This window comes from Clupea harengus, chromosome 9 (genome assembly GCF_900700415.2).
Source record: "Clupea harengus chromosome 9, Ch_v2.0.2, whole genome shotgun sequence".
Taxonomy (NCBI): Eukaryota; Metazoa; Chordata; class Actinopteri; order Clupeiformes; family Clupeidae; genus Clupea; species Clupea harengus.
Genome location: NC_045160.1, coordinates 7163636 through 7181717, shown reverse-complemented (window position 1 = coordinate 7181717; position 18082 = coordinate 7163636). Strand labels below are relative to the sequence as shown.

The window sequence follows — 18082 nt, the reverse complement described above, 5'->3', positions numbered from 1 at the left end:
TTTCATTTGAATCTGGGTGAAACTTTGAACTGCATTTAAGTCAAACCAAACATGTCATATAAGAGTGAACTTTAATACAGTTAAAGCATAATTTAAACGTACTGTTGAATCAATATATTGCTGGTACATTTAAATACAACTAGTTAAAAATGGCTCCTCTTTAATATGTATAGAAGTGTATTATAAGTATATTTCAGTGAAATATATAAAGAAATACATTGGTTTATTATTGCATATTTCTAATGTACTAACAGCACAGTTAATTGTGCTTACTTTTTACAAGACTATCTTAGGTCAACAAAACAACACCCTGTTCCACTTCCCCTCTTGAGCAAATCAAATGATTAAAGTAGGTTCCATATTCACCTGTGTCATCAGGGGTCACCACATGCCCCCTCCCCAACAAAGTTCTCACCCTCAGAATAATATTTTTTATTTTGAACAAAGAAAAACAAAAAGCGGGAACATTCACGTGTCCCATTCATGTTCTTTATGCATACATACTGAGCTTTTTTCTCATTCATAGAAGCAAAGTGTGGACAAGTCATGAGAAAAAGTTAATGTGTTACGGATGAAGCTCAGAAGGTCAGACACAGGCACAGGCATACTGTATGTATGTACTGTACATTTAGAGTTTTTTGACCCAGTCCCTTTGGTTTACATCGCTAGTGTAGTTTGTTCCAGTGGAGTGGCAGTGGTCCAGTTTCCAGCCTCTATGGTGACGTTGGTTCTTGAGGCCCAGGACGACTCCGGTAGAGGCAGGAGGAGGTGGACTGTGACTCCCACAGCGAGGATGAGGAGGGTGGCCAGTGCGGTGAAGCCTCTCCTGAGGAGGAGCTGAGAGGAGGAGAGCAGAGCTGCAGGCTGCTGCCCCTCACTACTCTGAGCTCTCAGCCCTTCCTGCCCCTGATGGACCAAAGACCCATGGCCGTTCTCTGCCTGACTCAAGGAAATATACAAGGTGTTTGTGTTCATGTGTTTTTAAACAGCGTCTCATTATGAAATAGAAGAGATGTATTTACTGAACACAGTATAACAAATATTTCTTAAAAATATGCCATGTGTTCTAATAAAACATGACTGAAAATAAGTTTGTGATGTGTTGTGATGTGTAGTATTCATTGTTGTATAGCTCATGGAGGGGTTACATCAGAGATAAACACCCACCACTCTGTTGCTCTCCAGAGTAATCTGTTCAGGATCAGGTTCAGGCACAAGGGTCTTGCAGACATTAACTCCTGCACGTGCAACTGCCTGCAATGTCAACAAATCAGCCACAGTGAACTGGTGGATTACACATGCACCCAATCAGCTGCCAAAGTCTGTCAGTTTGTAACGTTTTCCCTTGTCTGACATGGAATGCTAGGGACAGTGAGAGACAGTGAGAGACCTTTATACCTCTTTGGTTATAATCTTCCAGTTCATTTTGGAGATGGTGGTGAGGAAAAATGTCGTCTGAACACAGACACTGATCAACAGACCAAGCCAAAAGCCTGTGGAGTTTAAAGAGAGAGAGACAGGTATGATACTGTTCTGTTAATCTGTCTACTAGTAACTCACAAGAACATTTCTGGGGTGATCATTGCCAGAGAGAGAGAGGGATCAAACCTGTCACTCGTAGTCCTGCAGAAAACATCAGTGCAATGCCAACAGGAAGTCCAATGCAGTAGTAGCCAAAGAGATTAGCAACGGCAGCTATCCTCTGCCGGCCTGCACCCAGGAGAATACCCATGCTCACACACTGGGGAGAGGTAGCCAGATAAACAGATTAGCTACTCACACATACCAATACCTGGGTACACAGGGCACGTACATGGACACTGCACTCATTTCTCTACTCAGTTGTTCTCAGTGGTTAGAAATGCTAATTTTGGTATACAATATTTAGGTTGTATCACCCAAGTCTGACAAATGAAGAGCTGCGTAAGGATGGAGAGGATGGACTTATATCATATCATTTCTTAATAACATTCAGCAAACGTATCAAATAGAATCAAATATTCCAGCAGCACTCAGTCTGATTCTACAGCGATATGTCACTCTATTACAAGGTTTCACAAGTTTTGGAGAGTTTTGGGCCTAAGGCTTCAGTCTTTCACATGAATAATAATAATTCAGGAGCATCACTCACCACAAGGCCATCGAAAAACTGCGAGACACAGTAAACAGTGGAAATTCCAGAGACCCGCTCTGCAATTTTTCTGCAAAAAGTTAAAAGCACAGCTGAGTTTTTTTATATTTGAAATGACAGTGACAGAACAATTTCAACACGAATTATAAATGGCAACATACTCATCAGAAGTGAAAATAAAGCCAATGACTGACTTTGTAGAGGCCAGGATAACACCCTGAAAAACTGCTAACACGGCTGTTGATGAGACACAGAGGGAATAGTCAGCGGAACAGTATGGAACAGTATGGAACCGTATGGAGTATGGCACAGCAGAGTGTAACAGCTTCATTGATGAAGGCTAATCAGAAGCAAGGGGGCTGACCTGCAAGGGCAAGACACACCCTGCCAGTTCTGATAGCCCCTGCAGTGTCTCCTGCACCCAGTGCATTGCCCACACGAACACATGTGGCCCCTTGGATGCTCAGAGGAACCTAAACAAGAGAACAAAGCCCTTAAGTACCGGGAACCCTGGAGTCACAGAGAGATTCTAAGAACATAGTTCTCAAGTAAATGCTGTTAAATTTGTAATTTGTTTTGTCATGTTGACATTGTGAAAATCTAATCTAATGTTTGACACATTCAAAATATTGTTTAATTTTCAAGCTGGGAGGATTTAACACTTGACTAAGTGAGACTTCTCATAAGAGAAACAATCCACAATGAACTGTCCCCTCACAGACATTTACGAGGGTTCTTCTTCATTGAATTCCCTGGCAAATGTTACACACAAATCAAAGCCTAAAGCATTCTGCTACAAAGTACATTGCACACAAACCACAACAAAGTCTAGAATCCTCACAAATATATCACCATTATCAAAAGATTGACTCTAATTTGACACATAATTCTGTCACAAATATGTTGTTCCTGCTCTAAAATGAAATAGCAGTTCAATAAGAGTGGTCATGACTGGAATGTAGTCTATGATCAAAGAAGAAAGAAAATGACTCTTAAATTATAGATCTCTACCATGTAATTTAGAAATGCTATCATCATGACAACGTGTTGTGATGCCAAGTCATCTTCACTCAACATACCTAGGAAAGGACAAAACTCTGTCTTATTAAACGACAAAACCACAAGCACGGCTTACACGAGAGATTAAAGTCTGAACAGGCATGAGTTACTGACCTGCAAAGAGTCCTCCAAATTCATAAACCCACCACTCTAAACAAAACATGGCGGCACTGGGAATGGCCAGCTTCATGAAGGACCCCCACTCATGCAGGCTCTCTCTACTCCAACCTGGGAGGGGAGAAGCAGCAACCTTCAGCCTTGACAAAACAGAAAAGCACTAAACTGACAGATGTGTGTTCACCAGGTAACATCTGAGGAATCTGCAGCATTTGCTTTAAAGTATTATGCGGTCGGAGCCCATGTTGATCTATGGTGTCGCTCCTGAATAAAACATCTCTGTGGTGACAGGTCCCTGTTTCAATCTCGACAGGAAAGGTAACAGCTTTAGCAGACGAATGCGCGGGTGTCGGTGGCTCAACGCTGATGCATATTTCCGTCTCACAGGAGTGATCTAAGCTATAAATCCCAGCTGGGCCTTGTCTAGATTATGTCAGGTGGGATGCCCTGTGGAATGCAAATGGAATAAAGAAGTTGTTGGGAGGGAGAGTACAGTTGGCAACAAATCTGCTTCATCCTGCTCAGGAAAGCGGCTGTTGTCGGAAGAGCAACCTTTAAAGTGTCAAGACAAATCTTGTTGAAGAGAGGGGGAAAAAACCAGTGGGAGGCGGCTTAAGGCTAAAAAAACTGCCATGTTTTGAAAAGGAAGGCTAATGATAAAGCTTCGGGCTGATCACCCACCTTGGGTTGAAAATGAGATGAGAAATGCTCGTGAGTTTGCACTCCACCTAATTAAACCGTGAAATGCTACTGTGTGTTTGTTCATTCTAATTTGACTGAGGATCCTAATTTGACTGCCTCCGATCCCAAAATTGTGGGGAACCTGTAGAAATGTCTTTTGCTGAATTAATTTACAGTAAGCCAACATCCTTGACTGGTCAATGATAGGAATCAGTGTGTTTATTTGAGAGAATGAGAAGGAAAGATATTAGGGTGTGAATGACGGAAGCTAATACCGGAATTCTGAATTCACTGATGTGGTGCTGTGCCAACTTTTTAAATTACCATCCCAGGTTTTAACATGCAGCTTCCTCCACATTATGTAAGCCAATAAAAGAGGAAAGTTGATGATCTGGGAGACTGAGTTGGCTGCAGCAGAACCTCTGAAACATATTTACACAAACAGAGAGAAAGAGAGAGAGAGAGAGAGAGAGAGAGAGAGAGAGAGAGAGAGAGAGAGAGAGATGAAAACTAGAACATGTCCTTTGTATTCAAACACAGTTTCTATTGTGACACTGTCATTAACAAGAGTAGCTTGTTATATGCGTGTGCAGTGAACTTACACAACGCCGAGGTCCAGCCAGGAGACACAGATATAGTTAATCAGCAAGGTAGCCACAGCACCCACAGCACTCATGTACATCTGGGGCAAGATCACACCCTACAGCCACAGGAAATAGCTCCTTTTACATCTTACACATTCATGGGCTCCATCAAAAGACAAATAGCAATGAGGTTTATGACTGATAGTGAGTTTCATTGAGCATGGAGTATACCTGATTCTGTAGGTAAGCCACCAGTAAGAGGTGTAAAAAGATTGCCTGTCATTTGGGGGGAAAAACAAGGAAGATAGATAAAAAGTGACTGTTGCATAATTTCACCAGTATTATTTCTGAGTCATCGTAGAAATGTGTGTTGTACCTTACCGGAACTGCAGGTATACATGCCATGACATATATCTGCGCTATCCTATCGAAGAACATATAGGACATGTTAGAGAAAGAAGTCATACTATAATCAAATCTAATAACCATTTGGACCTTTTTAATAACAGGCTAAAAGGCTTTCCTGTTTCAAATATGGCTCAAATATGGCAAAACTGGCTATCCGACTGACAGCTTTTATATACGACACACTTCATTTTAAAGGACATCCTTCGAAACGACTTGAACAGTGAATGAACTCTGGCTGTTTTTTGCCCTAAAAAACAGATGTCCATTTCCAAACACACTTTCTGTTTTCACAGCTGGGGAAACTGAAACTGCTTGATGTTTTAGCGACTAAGACACAGCATTACATCAGCAAACAGCACACAAACATGTTTCATAAGCCAGAGTTTGTCCCGCGTGTGTTACCTGGCCACCTCGGGCTCTTGTCCCAGCAGCAGCAGGATGGCCTGGGTGTTGAGCAGCAGTGCCCAGCAGGGCAGACAGAAGAGCAGCAGGATGATGACGCTCCTCTGCAGGATGACCCCCACACGCAGCAGGTTCTTCGCCCCAAACGTCTGAACAGAGGAATAAGCACACAGGCACTCAGCTCAGCAGGAGGGCACTCATTAGTGTCTGTAAGCTCTGGAGAATCGCTGTATATTTTTTTAAGTATTAGTAGTAGTAGTAACAGCGATATATAATATTTTCAGCGTAGTAGTAGTAGTAGTAGTAGTAGTATTGTTATACACATAAACAATACTACATATTACACAACATATTACACAAACACCCACGCAAACGAACAGGAAAACAGCTCAATATCAGTACATAGCATACATAGACACAAACACACAGGCAAAAGTCTCTGAAAACAGGCTTTTACCTGGTTCAACATTTATGGTGCAGTTCAGCCATAAACAAATAGCAGACAAATGAGTCAAAGGGACCCAGTGGAATTGTGTTGTGTCATGACTGTAAGACAGGTAAACATGTGTTCCATACCTGAGATATTAAAGTGTTACATGACTGTAAGACAGGTAAACATGTGTTCCATACCTGAGATATTAAAGTGTTACATGACTGTAAGACAGGTAAACATGTGTTCCATACCTGAGATATTAAAGTGTTACATGACTGTAAACATGTGTTCCATACCTGAGATATTAAAGTGTTACATGACTGTAAGACAGGTAAACATGTGTTCCATACCTGAGATATTAAAGTGTTACATGCTAGGATTAGTCCTCCGCCGGTTGCTAAAGTGGTTACACTTGTAATCTGGAAAGTACAAAATCCAATGAATTATATTATACACATGACATTTAAGAAAACTGTTCATTGAATTTGTTAAGGCTATATTTAGGATATAGACTGTAAGATTAGGTATACCCCAACAGCGAATCTCAATTTTGGTATTGTGGTTGATAACTCATTCTTTCACAACAAAATGATTATTGGTAAACTTCATATTTGCTTTACCCTCCATCTTATAACTATGAGAACTGAACACTGAAGACACTGGGAAACATCTGTGAGGGAGACTCACCACGGATGCCATGGCATAGCCCGCCAGCACGGTGTTCCCAAGGCGACCACAAAACATTGTTACAACAAATGGAGTCAGGAAATTCAGAACGCGGTAGGAAAGCTATCAGGACAAATCAGATGGGAATAGTGTGAAAAAACTACAGATCTATAAACATACACTAATGTGAGACATAATTTCATTACTGTAAACATCTACTTCTAAGTTGTATTGTAAAGAAATACTGTAATGTAAAGATACCCATACACATAGATATTCTACACATCACACGTGTGCTGGAGCACATCTCTTACCAGGGGTCCGGTCATGCACAGGATGTGGTAGAGCTCTTCCCTGAGGGCCAGAGGGACCCAGCGCCTCAGAGGGCCGCAGCAGAACAGCTTGGCACTGGGCTCCTCCGCTGAGGAAAACATTTCTTAAGGTTTGAAGCGCTCACCGATGAATGCTGTTCTCAAGCCTCAAGTCTGCCCCCTCTGACTTTTGAGCTTTGGCCCGTACTCACTTTGCATGGTGAAACACACAGTGTGACAGAAACGCAGGCTGTGTAAAGTCACCCTTAAAATGCTCAGCTTTCTTTGTTGCTCTCTTCCCAGCCACTCAGCTCAGCTCGTGCACACACACACACTTTGATAATCCACTTCCACCACCAATACTGCTCATGGGTGATCAGAGACCGCCCTCCGTAACAAAGGAATACTTTGTCCTCTCTGAACTAATCATACAACCAAAGCACTGATAGCAGTTTTTACTATCACAGAGAAGGAGTTCCAGGGAGCAATCAATCAGAGGCTATATTCTTGCATCTGTGCGTACAGAGGGAGAGAGTCTCTTCACAAAGCTGATTCAGTAGTCTCTGAGACACTGAGTTGCCAGTCTCCGACTTGTTCAGAGAAGTCTAAGTTTCTTAAGTCCCAAAACTGACATCGCATTGGCGCACTTCTTCCTAATCAATCATAACTTGACAAGTACATTACCAAACCAATCAACTAACACTCGAATATTTCACCCTGTACTGTAGCATGTGTCCTATTTCCTTCTTCCACAGTTAGATAGTCCATCTCCGTATGTTTACAAGAACAGCGTGTGCTAACCCTATCTGTAGCTCAGACCCAAACTTCTCAATCACAAAGAGATGAGCTCACTGTCCACAGAGGGAGAGCATTGAGAAGGCATGGGCGAAAAAAAACACTTACCTGCTGTGAGTTGAAGTGGAAAACGGTGTTTAGAAGTGTGAACACTGTGTGCCTAGTTTGTGTGCCTAGTTTGTGTGCCTAATGTTCATAGAGAACTGCGCCTAGTTAGAATGTGCTTAGAATTGTGCATAGAGAATTGTGCCTAGTTAGAATGTATATAGAGAATTGTGCCTACTTGAATGTGCATAGAGAATTCTGTTCTGTAGTTTAATGTAGCACTTCGACCGCGTTTGTTTTCTTTTGTGGGCAAATGTTTCTTTTAAATAAAGAAGGATATTTTTGTAAAAAAAAAACACCATCTCCTGCACCCTTCTTCCTGACGGCACCACCAACTCCAGTCGCCCACATCCCAAAATGTGGGGTGGCTGCCTCGGTCCCTCACACCATCCATAAACAAACACACACACACACACACAAACACACACACACACACATACACTCTCAATCGGCTTTCTTGAGCAGCTCAGTGCCATAGTACAATCCCCTTTTTTGTCCATTACCTCTCACAAATCCCATAAACTATGAGACTGATCCCTAAAAGGTCAGCATTACTTGAACGTGCCCGAAGAGAAGTGTGCATTACTTAAATGTGTACGCAGAGAAGTGTGCAAGAGTTCATCACTTGAAAGAGACCTGAAAGAAGTGTGCAAGAGTGCATCACTTGAAAGAGTCCTGGAAGAAGTGTGCAAGAGTTCATCACTTGAAAGAGTCCTAGAAGAAGTGTGTATATTTGTGTGTGACCTCCACCAGAGATCATCCAGGCCCGCTTAGAGAAACTCTCTTTCAACCCCCATCTCCAATGTGATTCTGTGCACTGAGCTTGTTTGCATGATGCTGCAGAGAACCCCCACTGGCCGTTCAAGAGTGAGACAGAGAACCCCCACTGGCCAGTCAAGAGTGAGACAGAGAACCCCCACTGGCCAGTCAAGAGTGAGACAGAGAACCCCCACTGGCCGTTCAAGAGTGAGACAGAGAACCCCCACTGGCCAGTCAAGAGTGAGACAGAGAACTCCATCTGGCCGGTCCTGAGTGAGACTGGCACTGACAGAAATGTCTCTGAAAGTCATCACCCAAATGGCCCCCGCTGGCCACTAATGCAAAGGGCCTACTAAGAAATGTTGTTTCGCAAGACTCTTTAGCAGCCAAAATCCTGACTATTGATCGTAGCACCCACCTTAGCTTCCTGCAGCTAACTTTTATTGGGTCACTTATTACAAAATGCAGACACATGGGGCTTGTACACACATACTGTCTTTTTGCAGCTCGGACTGTTTTGCGCCGCACGTCACTTTGCATAAAAAATGAATTCATGTGAATATGAATATCAAAGGCAAATGAAAATGAAAATGAGACTGCAGTTCCAGAGAGAGGGGGCAGACAGCCTGTGTGGTTTTAAAACTCACTTCAATGCTACTTACATTAGGACCATTTTGAGACCAATTGTTTTTAATATGAGATAAATTGTTTAATTTTCCCACTAATTTAGAAAAGCACCGTTGTATTTATAAATATGCTGATTCCTAGTCTAAGTACTACTACTAAGAATTTGGAACATTCTGAGGCTCTAGGTACATGCATTTCAGTTAGGTCAAAATGAACATTTGTGTGGCAACTCAATTTGAACCAAAGCATGGCTAAACCATCTCTGGTCCAAAGCATGGCTAATCATTGAGCCCCGCACACCACTCCAACATTTCAACTAGTCAAAAGGAACTTGATTCCTGTTGCCAACTTATCATAACATCCGCAGCAAAATAATGCCATGTAAGCTAGAATTTTGATGGGTCACAGACATTTTCCATTTTATTTTCCATAAATCATCTTAAGTTTGCCAGATGCCAAATCAACTATTTCCCATGTGCTGTAACAGTGTCACACATGATATGCCTGACTGGCTGATAGGCTCTTAGCAGATATTACTAATTATAATAAATGTCAAAATATGGGGTTTGTTTTTCAGGTTCTCATTAACAGATGTCATTTGAAGTTGTTTCATTAATAGATGTATCTGTTGTTGCTAGTATTGTTATTGTTGTTGTAATAGTGCGGTAACCGCGTTATCATTTGCGCTCCTACGAGACTATTCCGACTCGTACTACAACACGTACTACACCACATAGTAACACCGCATTAGCTCAGTGAGGATGTTGGAGATAAACGTTAAGTGTAAGTGTAAACAAAGTTCTGCTATTTGTTCCATGAGGTTTTGTACACAAAGTATCACAACATTGTTAGGTTCTGAGTTAGAGTTCATATGTGTGTGTGTGTGTGTGTGTGTGTGTGTGTGTGTGTGTGCGTGCGTGTGTGAACATCAATTGCCAGTGCTCACACCTTAGTCTGGATCACGCACAGAGTAAGGCTGACTGTGTTGGCTTTGCATATGTCCTCGCTGAGCAGAGGGGGGCAGCAGAGCTTCATAGCCAAATGAGCCACCTCCTCAGGTGTCAAAGGTAGAAGAGATCTCCTGGTTTACTCTGAAGAAGATGGTCTATTGTCTACTTTAAAGGCTCGACTGTGTACTGAGGAAAATCAGTTGTTTAATAGAATTACTGTTTATAAGACTGTCAAGCGACTGTTATTTCTGGTCCTCCTCTGTAACACTTGAACCTTGCATCATAGGACTGACATAGCCATATTATAAACATGTCATAGCAGTCATCATACAGGTCATGTGGAGTAATGACAGCTTAATAGCGTGACATAAGCCTTTATGGCCTCTAAAAGTTTGAAAGACGTCATGACAATTACTGATAATAGTAACATGACACTGTTGGGCAAATCATTGGGCCTCAAGTAGCAAGATTTCTAATGGCAGGACAAGATATAGATATAGTTTGTTCTGACACAGGCGTCAAGTCAAATGTTACCCCTCTTACTCCTCTCACATCTAGCGCTTGGGTTTCCTCTCATAGCTCACTACATACAAATTGTTACTTTATAGTTATGAGCTATTTACCTGTAAGATTGTCTCTACTACCAATCCACTGTAGTGTTTTTACAGGCTATTTTACAGGCTGATCACTGTGCTATTTCCCACTCAGTGTTTTGTGTCTCTGTATAAAAACATGCCGTAGCCCTGTGTTGGGCGTGTTTGGTGACTCTTTACTATGTGTTTGGCTGAATCATACTCCTGCTACAAAGCATTTCAGTGTCAGATCAAGACTTCAACACAATAAATGCACTGCAATCACAATAAAAGGCATCTGTTCATAAAACCTGACAGGATCAAGGTCCCTTGGTGGATTGGTATAATTTGTCATTCAGCAAGGATTCTGAAGAGTGAGGACATAACTGTGACTGCGAATATAAGGTTGGTAAACATGCTGGGGACTCATTTAGGTCATGTACTTTATATACATCATGTCATAATATGTTCAGTAACATAAGTAATAGAAGATGTCTACCAGATACATCATTTTAAAATGGAAAATAGGACAGTGTACTCATTATATTCACATCTGGATGAAATGATCTTTACCGTGTGCACTGGATGAGTCTTGAGAAACAATACCCTCAAGTTACACACATTGGACCTCATTCTCGAACGCAGTTAAGAAAACTTTAAGAAATGTCTTCTTAACTCCACTTACGAGGTTCTCGGGACATTTCAGGCATTCATGAAAGTTTTCTTATCTGGGTTTCGTTCTTAGCTAAGAACAGGATTTAAGAACGTGGAAAAGCAGTCGTAGATAGGCCAGATTGGAGTGCGCCCATGTTCTTAAGGGCTGAATTTTTAAGAAATCGTTGGTGATTGCGTTCTCATCAATTCTACAGACATCCTCGGATTTAAATAATTATAATAATAATAATAATAAATACAATACATTGTACATAAATACATTTGCGTTTCACATTTATAGTCATGATTCTACGAGGCATCGTGATGTCCTAAAATGTATAAAAGCACTACACGAACACTGCAAATGGCAGTGTATAAATAAATAAGCACTAAACTCAATCGCGTGAATATAGAGATAGTGGAATAGAATGGCCACATCTACATTCTGCAACAATACCTCCACCTCTGCACCGGTGAAGTTAGGTCTGCGTTTACTGGACCGGTGATCGCTTTTCACTTTGACATGATTTTGATCAGTCTCAAGTTGCTTTCGTATTTGCCTGTGGATTCTGTGCACACGGCTCTGTAGTTGCATGCCCTTACCGTTTGCTCACACACAGCATATGACCAGGCGGAATTCGCCAGGTGAAATTCCGCCTCTGGGGCGTGGTCAGGAAAATCAGTTTGGCTGTCAAGTAGCAAGTTCAGTTGCAGTGGAGTGCTATAGCAGATTAGCTTGAGAACTCATGAAAATAATGATAGATGTTGCGGCTGTCACTCATGCTCTAAAAACAATTTCAAAAACGTTTTCAAATGTTGAAGCCCATGTTTTGCACTTCTGTGTCATTATGCACACATTATCATCAAATTATTGATTTATTATTAGCAGCTAGCTAGCTACTGTGTGTTCTAATGGATCATCGGCTAAAGCGTTAGCAGCAAGCTAACAATAATGGTGGAGAGCTTCAGTTAAGACCTACAATATTCTGTTTGCCCTGACAGCATTCGTGTGGCATATAAACAACAAACCGAGTCGACATATAAAAAGTCATGTCGACAACTTTATTCACATAAAATATTTTCCCAGTAACAGACTCCCGAGACCATCTTGTTTACATTTTTTTTATTACTCCCGCCCCTCTGAACAACGTAGGCTTCCAAATCACACACATGCCGAACTGATTGGCTCTCGGGTGGTTCTTATTTGCATAAAGTTAAAGAATCGCCAACTCGGAATTGGCTACAGAGGCGGATTCTTCCTCATGCCTCCCAAACAGGCGGAATTCAATCCCAATGAGAGCTACGCGAATTCCGCCTGGTCACCTGCTGTGTGTGAACGAACGGTTATAAGGAGCTGGTAGGGTGTTTATGTATGCAAATTCAGGTGTGAATGCCCGTTCAATTTAAGAATCAGTGCACAGCTAAGAACACTTAGGCGGTTTAAGAACACATTTCCAAGCTTTCAAGAATCCGGCGGGGATCTTTCTTAGGGTTGATCTTACGAAGTTCGCAAAAAGATATTTCAGAAGACACTAAAGAAAATAAGGTCTGTTCTTTTTTCTAAACCCAGAGGACCATATTTGTATGATGAGAAGAGTCTATCTCCACATGTCATAAAGTACAGCTGCATTAGAGACCTCACTGCTGTGGCACTTGTGTTTTATCTTTATTTATTGATTTATTTATTGGTTATGCTATTTTTACTGCTGGGGGGCAGCATTTGGGAAGCACATTTCTGCCCACTGTTGACTATTTCAGTCAGAGAGTCTCTGTTCTGTATTGTTCCCTGTGTTTTTAGGTCTTCCAGAGGAAAATAAATCAAATCATGAGAGTTGTTCCCTGTCTTCTCCTCCTGTGCTGTGCCTGTCAGCTGGGGGCAAGTAAGGAAAATCACCTCTTTTCATCTGAACCAACTCGTCTGTTTCCAAAAAAAGGGAGGGGGGTAAAAATAAAAAGGGCACTGGAGACAGCTTGTCTAGTGTCTCCGCTTGTTAACCAGCTTCATATGCAAGTCATGAGGTATCCACAGAGTGTGTTAGGGAGTGGGTAGATAGGGTTCAAGTCATGAGGTATCCACAGAGCGTGTTAGAGAGTGGGTGGATGGGGTTCATGACTTGCTTTTTCGGTAGCTGCTGAAGAGAGTAAACGCCACTTCCTCTCATGGCCTACCATCTGTGTGCGGGACAGGAAGTCATAAAAACTCTTCATTATTTTGCTTTAAACAGCGAGATGTGCTTATTGGTAATCATCTGCTAAACATAACAAAGATCACTGACAAACCAGTAAATACTAGTAACTTGCAATACTGTATGAGATGTCTCAGTGCATGTATGGAGCACAGACATGATGGGATGACTTCTTCTGCCCAGGTGTGAGGGTGGTGCTGGAGCCTGTGGATGCTGGGGGCAGCGTGAGCACCTACACGGGGGGCGTGGTGTCCCTGAACTGCTCCCTGGAGGGGGGAGCGTCAGAGCAGGAGGCGCTGGAGTGGCATCGCAACGGCGAGTCGGTCAGGCTGGACTCCCACAACCGCTTCAGCCCCAGCAGGCTGTGTGTGCAGAATGTGACCACGGACGACCACCAGGTCACCTTCACCTGCCACCTGAGGAGCAACCCCACCGTCTGTGCCTCAGCGCAGATCAAAGTGCACTGTGAGTCCAGCAGGGGGCAGCACTAAAGCTCGGATGCATTCTTAGAATGAGCTGCATTGTTGACTATTCCAAGGACACAAAGGGGGAAATCAAATGTTGATTCTTGACATGAGTGATTCTCAACCTACTCCCATTACTCCTGCTTTGCATGTTTTACCTTCTGCCCCTGGTCTGCATACCTGACTGAACTCATCAGTGGCACTCTTGATTAGCTGCTTTAGCTGCTTTATCTGACGAAAAGCATAATAATTACACTGATTTTAATCAGGTATGTATGGAACACGGGTAGGTGACAGGGGTTGGGCATGAGGGGCAGGGGGATTGGAGGCCACTTAACTAAATCCATTACTGAGTATCTGAAAATCACAAAAATGAAGATGATGCCCTATACATGTGTACACTTATGTATGTACACTGTGGATGTATATATTTACATTTACTTATTTGAGGTAAGCAGGATCACTGGATTCACGCAGTTTTCTCTCTCAACAGCTCTGAGATCTGTAGGCAGCTTTTGGATGGTGTCGGTGAGACGTGGGTGAGGCTCGTTAGAGTGAGCGGGTTTGGTGGATAGAGGACACAGGCTCTCCAGACATGAGCTCATTGTGGAGGAGGGACACTCTGGGGCATCGTTGAGTTCTAGGGAGGAAAATGGAGACAGGTTGCAGAGGCTGCGGTGGTGGGACCAGACCAGGGGTGGTAGAAGCATACAGTGGAGGCTGCTCCAGGAGGCATACAGTGGAGGCTGCTCCAGGAGGCATACAGTAGAGGCTGCTCCAGGAGGCATACAGTGGAGGCTGCTCCAGGAGGCATACAGTGGAGGCTGCTCCAGGAGGCATACAGTGGAGGCTGCTCCAGGAGGCATACAGTGAACTGGATGAAATAGTGTTCAGAGAGAGGCAGAGGAGTGACCATCCATTTCCAACGAGAATGGAGGTCAAGTTCTTTGCTGGCTTTGTGAGTCGGAGGGCTGCAAACCCCTTCAAGGTCGAATTAGTATGTCAGGGACCGGACATGCTCAGAGCATGGATTGTCTGAGTGGATGTTCATGTAACCTAGGATGAGTGGCTGACAGCTATATGTTCAAAAATGGAAGACAACAGCGTGTCTAGCTTATCCACAAAATCACCCTTTTACCCTGGTCGACAGTAAAGGACAAGAGACACAGAGAATATTGCCGGAGCAGTCGCCATAACAGCATGGTACTCAAAAGTGGCACATTTGTTTGGAGGCAAACGTTGAGGTAATTTGTTGAGTCCACGTGATGAGTAAGCCAGTCGCATCTCCTCACACGGACAGACAGGAGGTATGGGAGAATATGTAGTTAGTGGAGAGCACAGGAGGGATAGTAGTGTATTTTTTAGACTTGTGTGCATTACGGCCATATGTATCTATACTGTATGTACAGATTGTGCAGGTGTATATCTATACATGAATACATCACGTCCTCCCCTCCTACTGTCCCAGAGCTTGGTCTAATGAGTTCTCATTTTGATTTTAAAAAAGACAGACATGAACATCTCTTCTCCTCTCTCCAGTTCCCCCCGCCCTGTCAGGCACAGACTATGTCACAGTGGAGGAGAGCCAGGATGTCGTGCTGCGGTGCCCGGTATGGGCCTATCCCCAGGTGACGGTGACCTGGCTCAGGGATGACCTGCCGCTGAACCTGGTGACCCACAGATACACCCTCTACCAGGACAGCAGGGAGGCCCAGCTCACCATCACCAACGTCCAGAGGGAGCAGCACCAGCGCTGGTACAGCTGTGTGGCCCGCTCCGCTGAGTTCGGGGAGAGGACCAAGACGTTCCAGCTCCTGGTGGAAGGTCAGGGAGAAGCCAGAGCCCGGTTGAGATGCACAAACAGATATAGTTCTGTTTGTGCTTTAGTGGACGTCATGCAATAATATGTGAGAGGCTATGGAATTCTGTGAATATACAGGAGTTATAGTAGTACTCTGAACGAGCATAGCTTTGGTTTATTGTTAGATTGTTATAATGCACATATTGTTCTATACATACTGTACTGACTTGAGTTACCTTTCAGCCAAAGCTTGTTCCTGCTGTCATAAGATTAAAATAATCATGACTGTCATGGCAGATGCCATGTCCCGTCAATAGATGACAGATGTCCAGTGACACAACAGTGTCAATTATTGGCAATGGTCAGGACAGTCTGACAATGTTACATGTCCAAACTACCTATGACGCATGCTAACAAGCTGTCATAGAATTCCATTACCGACGATGGGTGCACAACACTATTACATCATAGCAAATGTCAACTGCTATGACATGTTGATGGCCGTCATAGTTATGTTCAGTGATGTCAAATGATGTAAGCTTCAAGAAAAATGTTATCCGTAATTTTTAATTCAGTATCTCTTAGGTTTTCTATCTTATGTTTTCATAACGGCATAATGCTCATCATGCCTCTGTGCACCATACATCATCATCACCATAATGTGATGCATTTAAATGGTTATGATTTGATGTATTTTCATGCAGGAGACTTTCCTCATCATGTTTTCTTTACGCTGTAGATAAGAAGATGGGGTTCCCGCTGGTACCGTTGATTGCTGCGTGTGTGGTTGTGCTGTGTACGACCGCACTGGCCATAGTAGCCAGGTGGGACAGAATCTCAAAGGTACGAGAGAGAGAGAGAGAGAGAGAGAGACCTTTCACATAGGTATCAGGACACATCTGTTATTACATAGAGTTCAGTGCCCTTTGAACATGGCTGACAGGTTCTCCTTTCTCTTTAGTGCTGGAAATAAGCGATGTCCACTGGTGATGAAAACAAGCTCCTGGACCATGCTTTAAATTCACATGAAATGTGAATCTCGTCTCTTTTTGTCACCTTTTAAATAATGCATGAGATGTATTCAAGATAAATAAATAAATCCCAACAAAAGCACTGAGCTGATTTACTGGCTACACAAGACAGGAGTTGACTAGGACAAAAATATGAGATGTGTTAATGAATTGTGAAGGCCTGAGGATTGCTTTTGACCTATTGAGACAATTGAACAGATATAAAATGGGTGATTCATGTACTGTGCCCGTTTGCTGTCTAAATCCTTCAAGTTACATATTGACCGAGGTCAGAGAAACATAGGACTAGGCTGGGTTCTTAAAGCGACACTGACGCTATCAAATCCCGTGATCAGGGAATAAAACCATTAAGCTCTGTTAAATATTGATGCTTTTGGTCAAAGGCACTGAATTGAGTCAGACGACTGACATCACTTGACACCAAGGTCTCTCGCTCTGGAGAGGGCATAAAGGGCGCATCCATAATTCAGCACATTATGCATTATGTGATTAGATAACCTTTTTGGGGAGATTTTCAGGAAATATGTCCCAGAGCTTTGTCAAATGAGTTCTTCATGAGACATGAAAATCTATTCAGAAAACTGTTCTGTAATTGAAATATTTTTTAAGCACCACAAAAAAAAAAGAGTTCTTTCGGTGTGTGAATACAGCAAGTTGCCAAGATGCGAGGACTAGGAAGAAATGCTGGTGTAATCAGCAGGCGGCCGAGGCAGAAGCAAGCTTTTCCCGCGCTACACAGTCAATAGGAAACGAACGGCATGGCCTTGCAGCTTTGACCCTCATTATAAGGGAAGCGTGGCAGAGGAGATGGTGCTGTGATAGAGGCACTTTGTTTGTGTGTGGGAGACGGCCTGGCCCTAATGCTCATCCATCTCCAGCACTGGACCCCTCTAGACTGGATGGCAGGCATCCCACGCCCCTGTGCTGCCATCCAGAAGGTACACAACCACAGGTACACACACACACACACACACACAGAGCAAGATACTTTTATACACACACTCTCTCTCACACACACACAGACATACTCTGTCTCGGATTTACTGTGTGCTTACTCCGTCTCTCTCTATCAAACACACACACACACACACAAACGCACATACAGACACACACACAGACATGAAATCAGCAAATGAGTTTCATTAATGAGTTCAGTGTGGTAATGCCCATTCTATTGATTTGCTGTGTGATGGCCTGTTGGTTGCATCAAGGCTCAGTGTTAATCATGTCTGGGTATTCTGCTGTGAGATCTGCATGTATTGGCCCTGGGTGCACTGTGCTGTGTGTACTGACAGCCTGGATCCAGAACATCCCGTGTCCAAGTAAATACATTAGTATTGATTGAG

General features: G+C 43.0%; 2 protein-coding genes across 3 annotated transcripts; one reads left to right on the top strand and one right to left on the bottom strand.

Annotated features, from left to right (window-relative positions):
• Window positions 1-54: 54 nt before the first annotated feature.
• LOC105898192 (multidrug and toxin extrusion protein 1-like) lies at window positions 55-8071 on the bottom strand. 2 transcript variants are annotated; one of them, XM_031573214.2, is made up of 18 exons: window positions 7696-8071; window positions 6796-6902; window positions 6503-6604; window positions 6166-6234; window positions 5383-5531; window positions 4954-4996; window positions 4804-4848; window positions 4591-4688; window positions 4313-4410; window positions 3305-3418; window positions 3143-3210; window positions 2496-2604; window positions 2293-2368; window positions 2132-2201; window positions 1609-1741; window positions 1399-1493; window positions 1168-1254; window positions 55-939 (listed from the first exon to the last, which is right to left on the bottom strand). In XM_031573214.2, exons 2-18 carry the CDS (start codon window positions 6808-6810, stop codon window positions 658-660), a joined length of 1653 nt encoding a protein of 550 aa, XP_031429074.1. In that variant the 5' UTR covers window positions 6811-6902; window positions 7696-8071; the 3' UTR covers window positions 55-657. The 2 variants fall into 2 exon arrangements, with proteins under 2 accessions (XP_031429074.1, XP_031429073.1); XM_031573213.2 differs by having other exon boundaries at window positions 6796-8071.
• A 2825-nt stretch (window positions 8072-10896) lies between these two features.
• On the top strand, window positions 10897-16815 carry LOC105898191 (transmembrane and immunoglobulin domain-containing protein 1-like). The gene is made up of 6 exons (XM_031573209.2): window positions 10897-11005; window positions 13053-13134; window positions 13624-13905; window positions 15444-15728; window positions 16445-16548; window positions 16667-16815. Exons 2-6 carry the CDS (start codon window positions 13080-13082, stop codon window positions 16676-16678), a joined length of 738 nt encoding a protein of 245 aa, XP_031429069.1. The 5' UTR covers window positions 10897-11005; window positions 13053-13079; the 3' UTR covers window positions 16679-16815.
• The last annotated feature ends 1267 nt before the right edge of the window (window positions 16816-18082 follow it).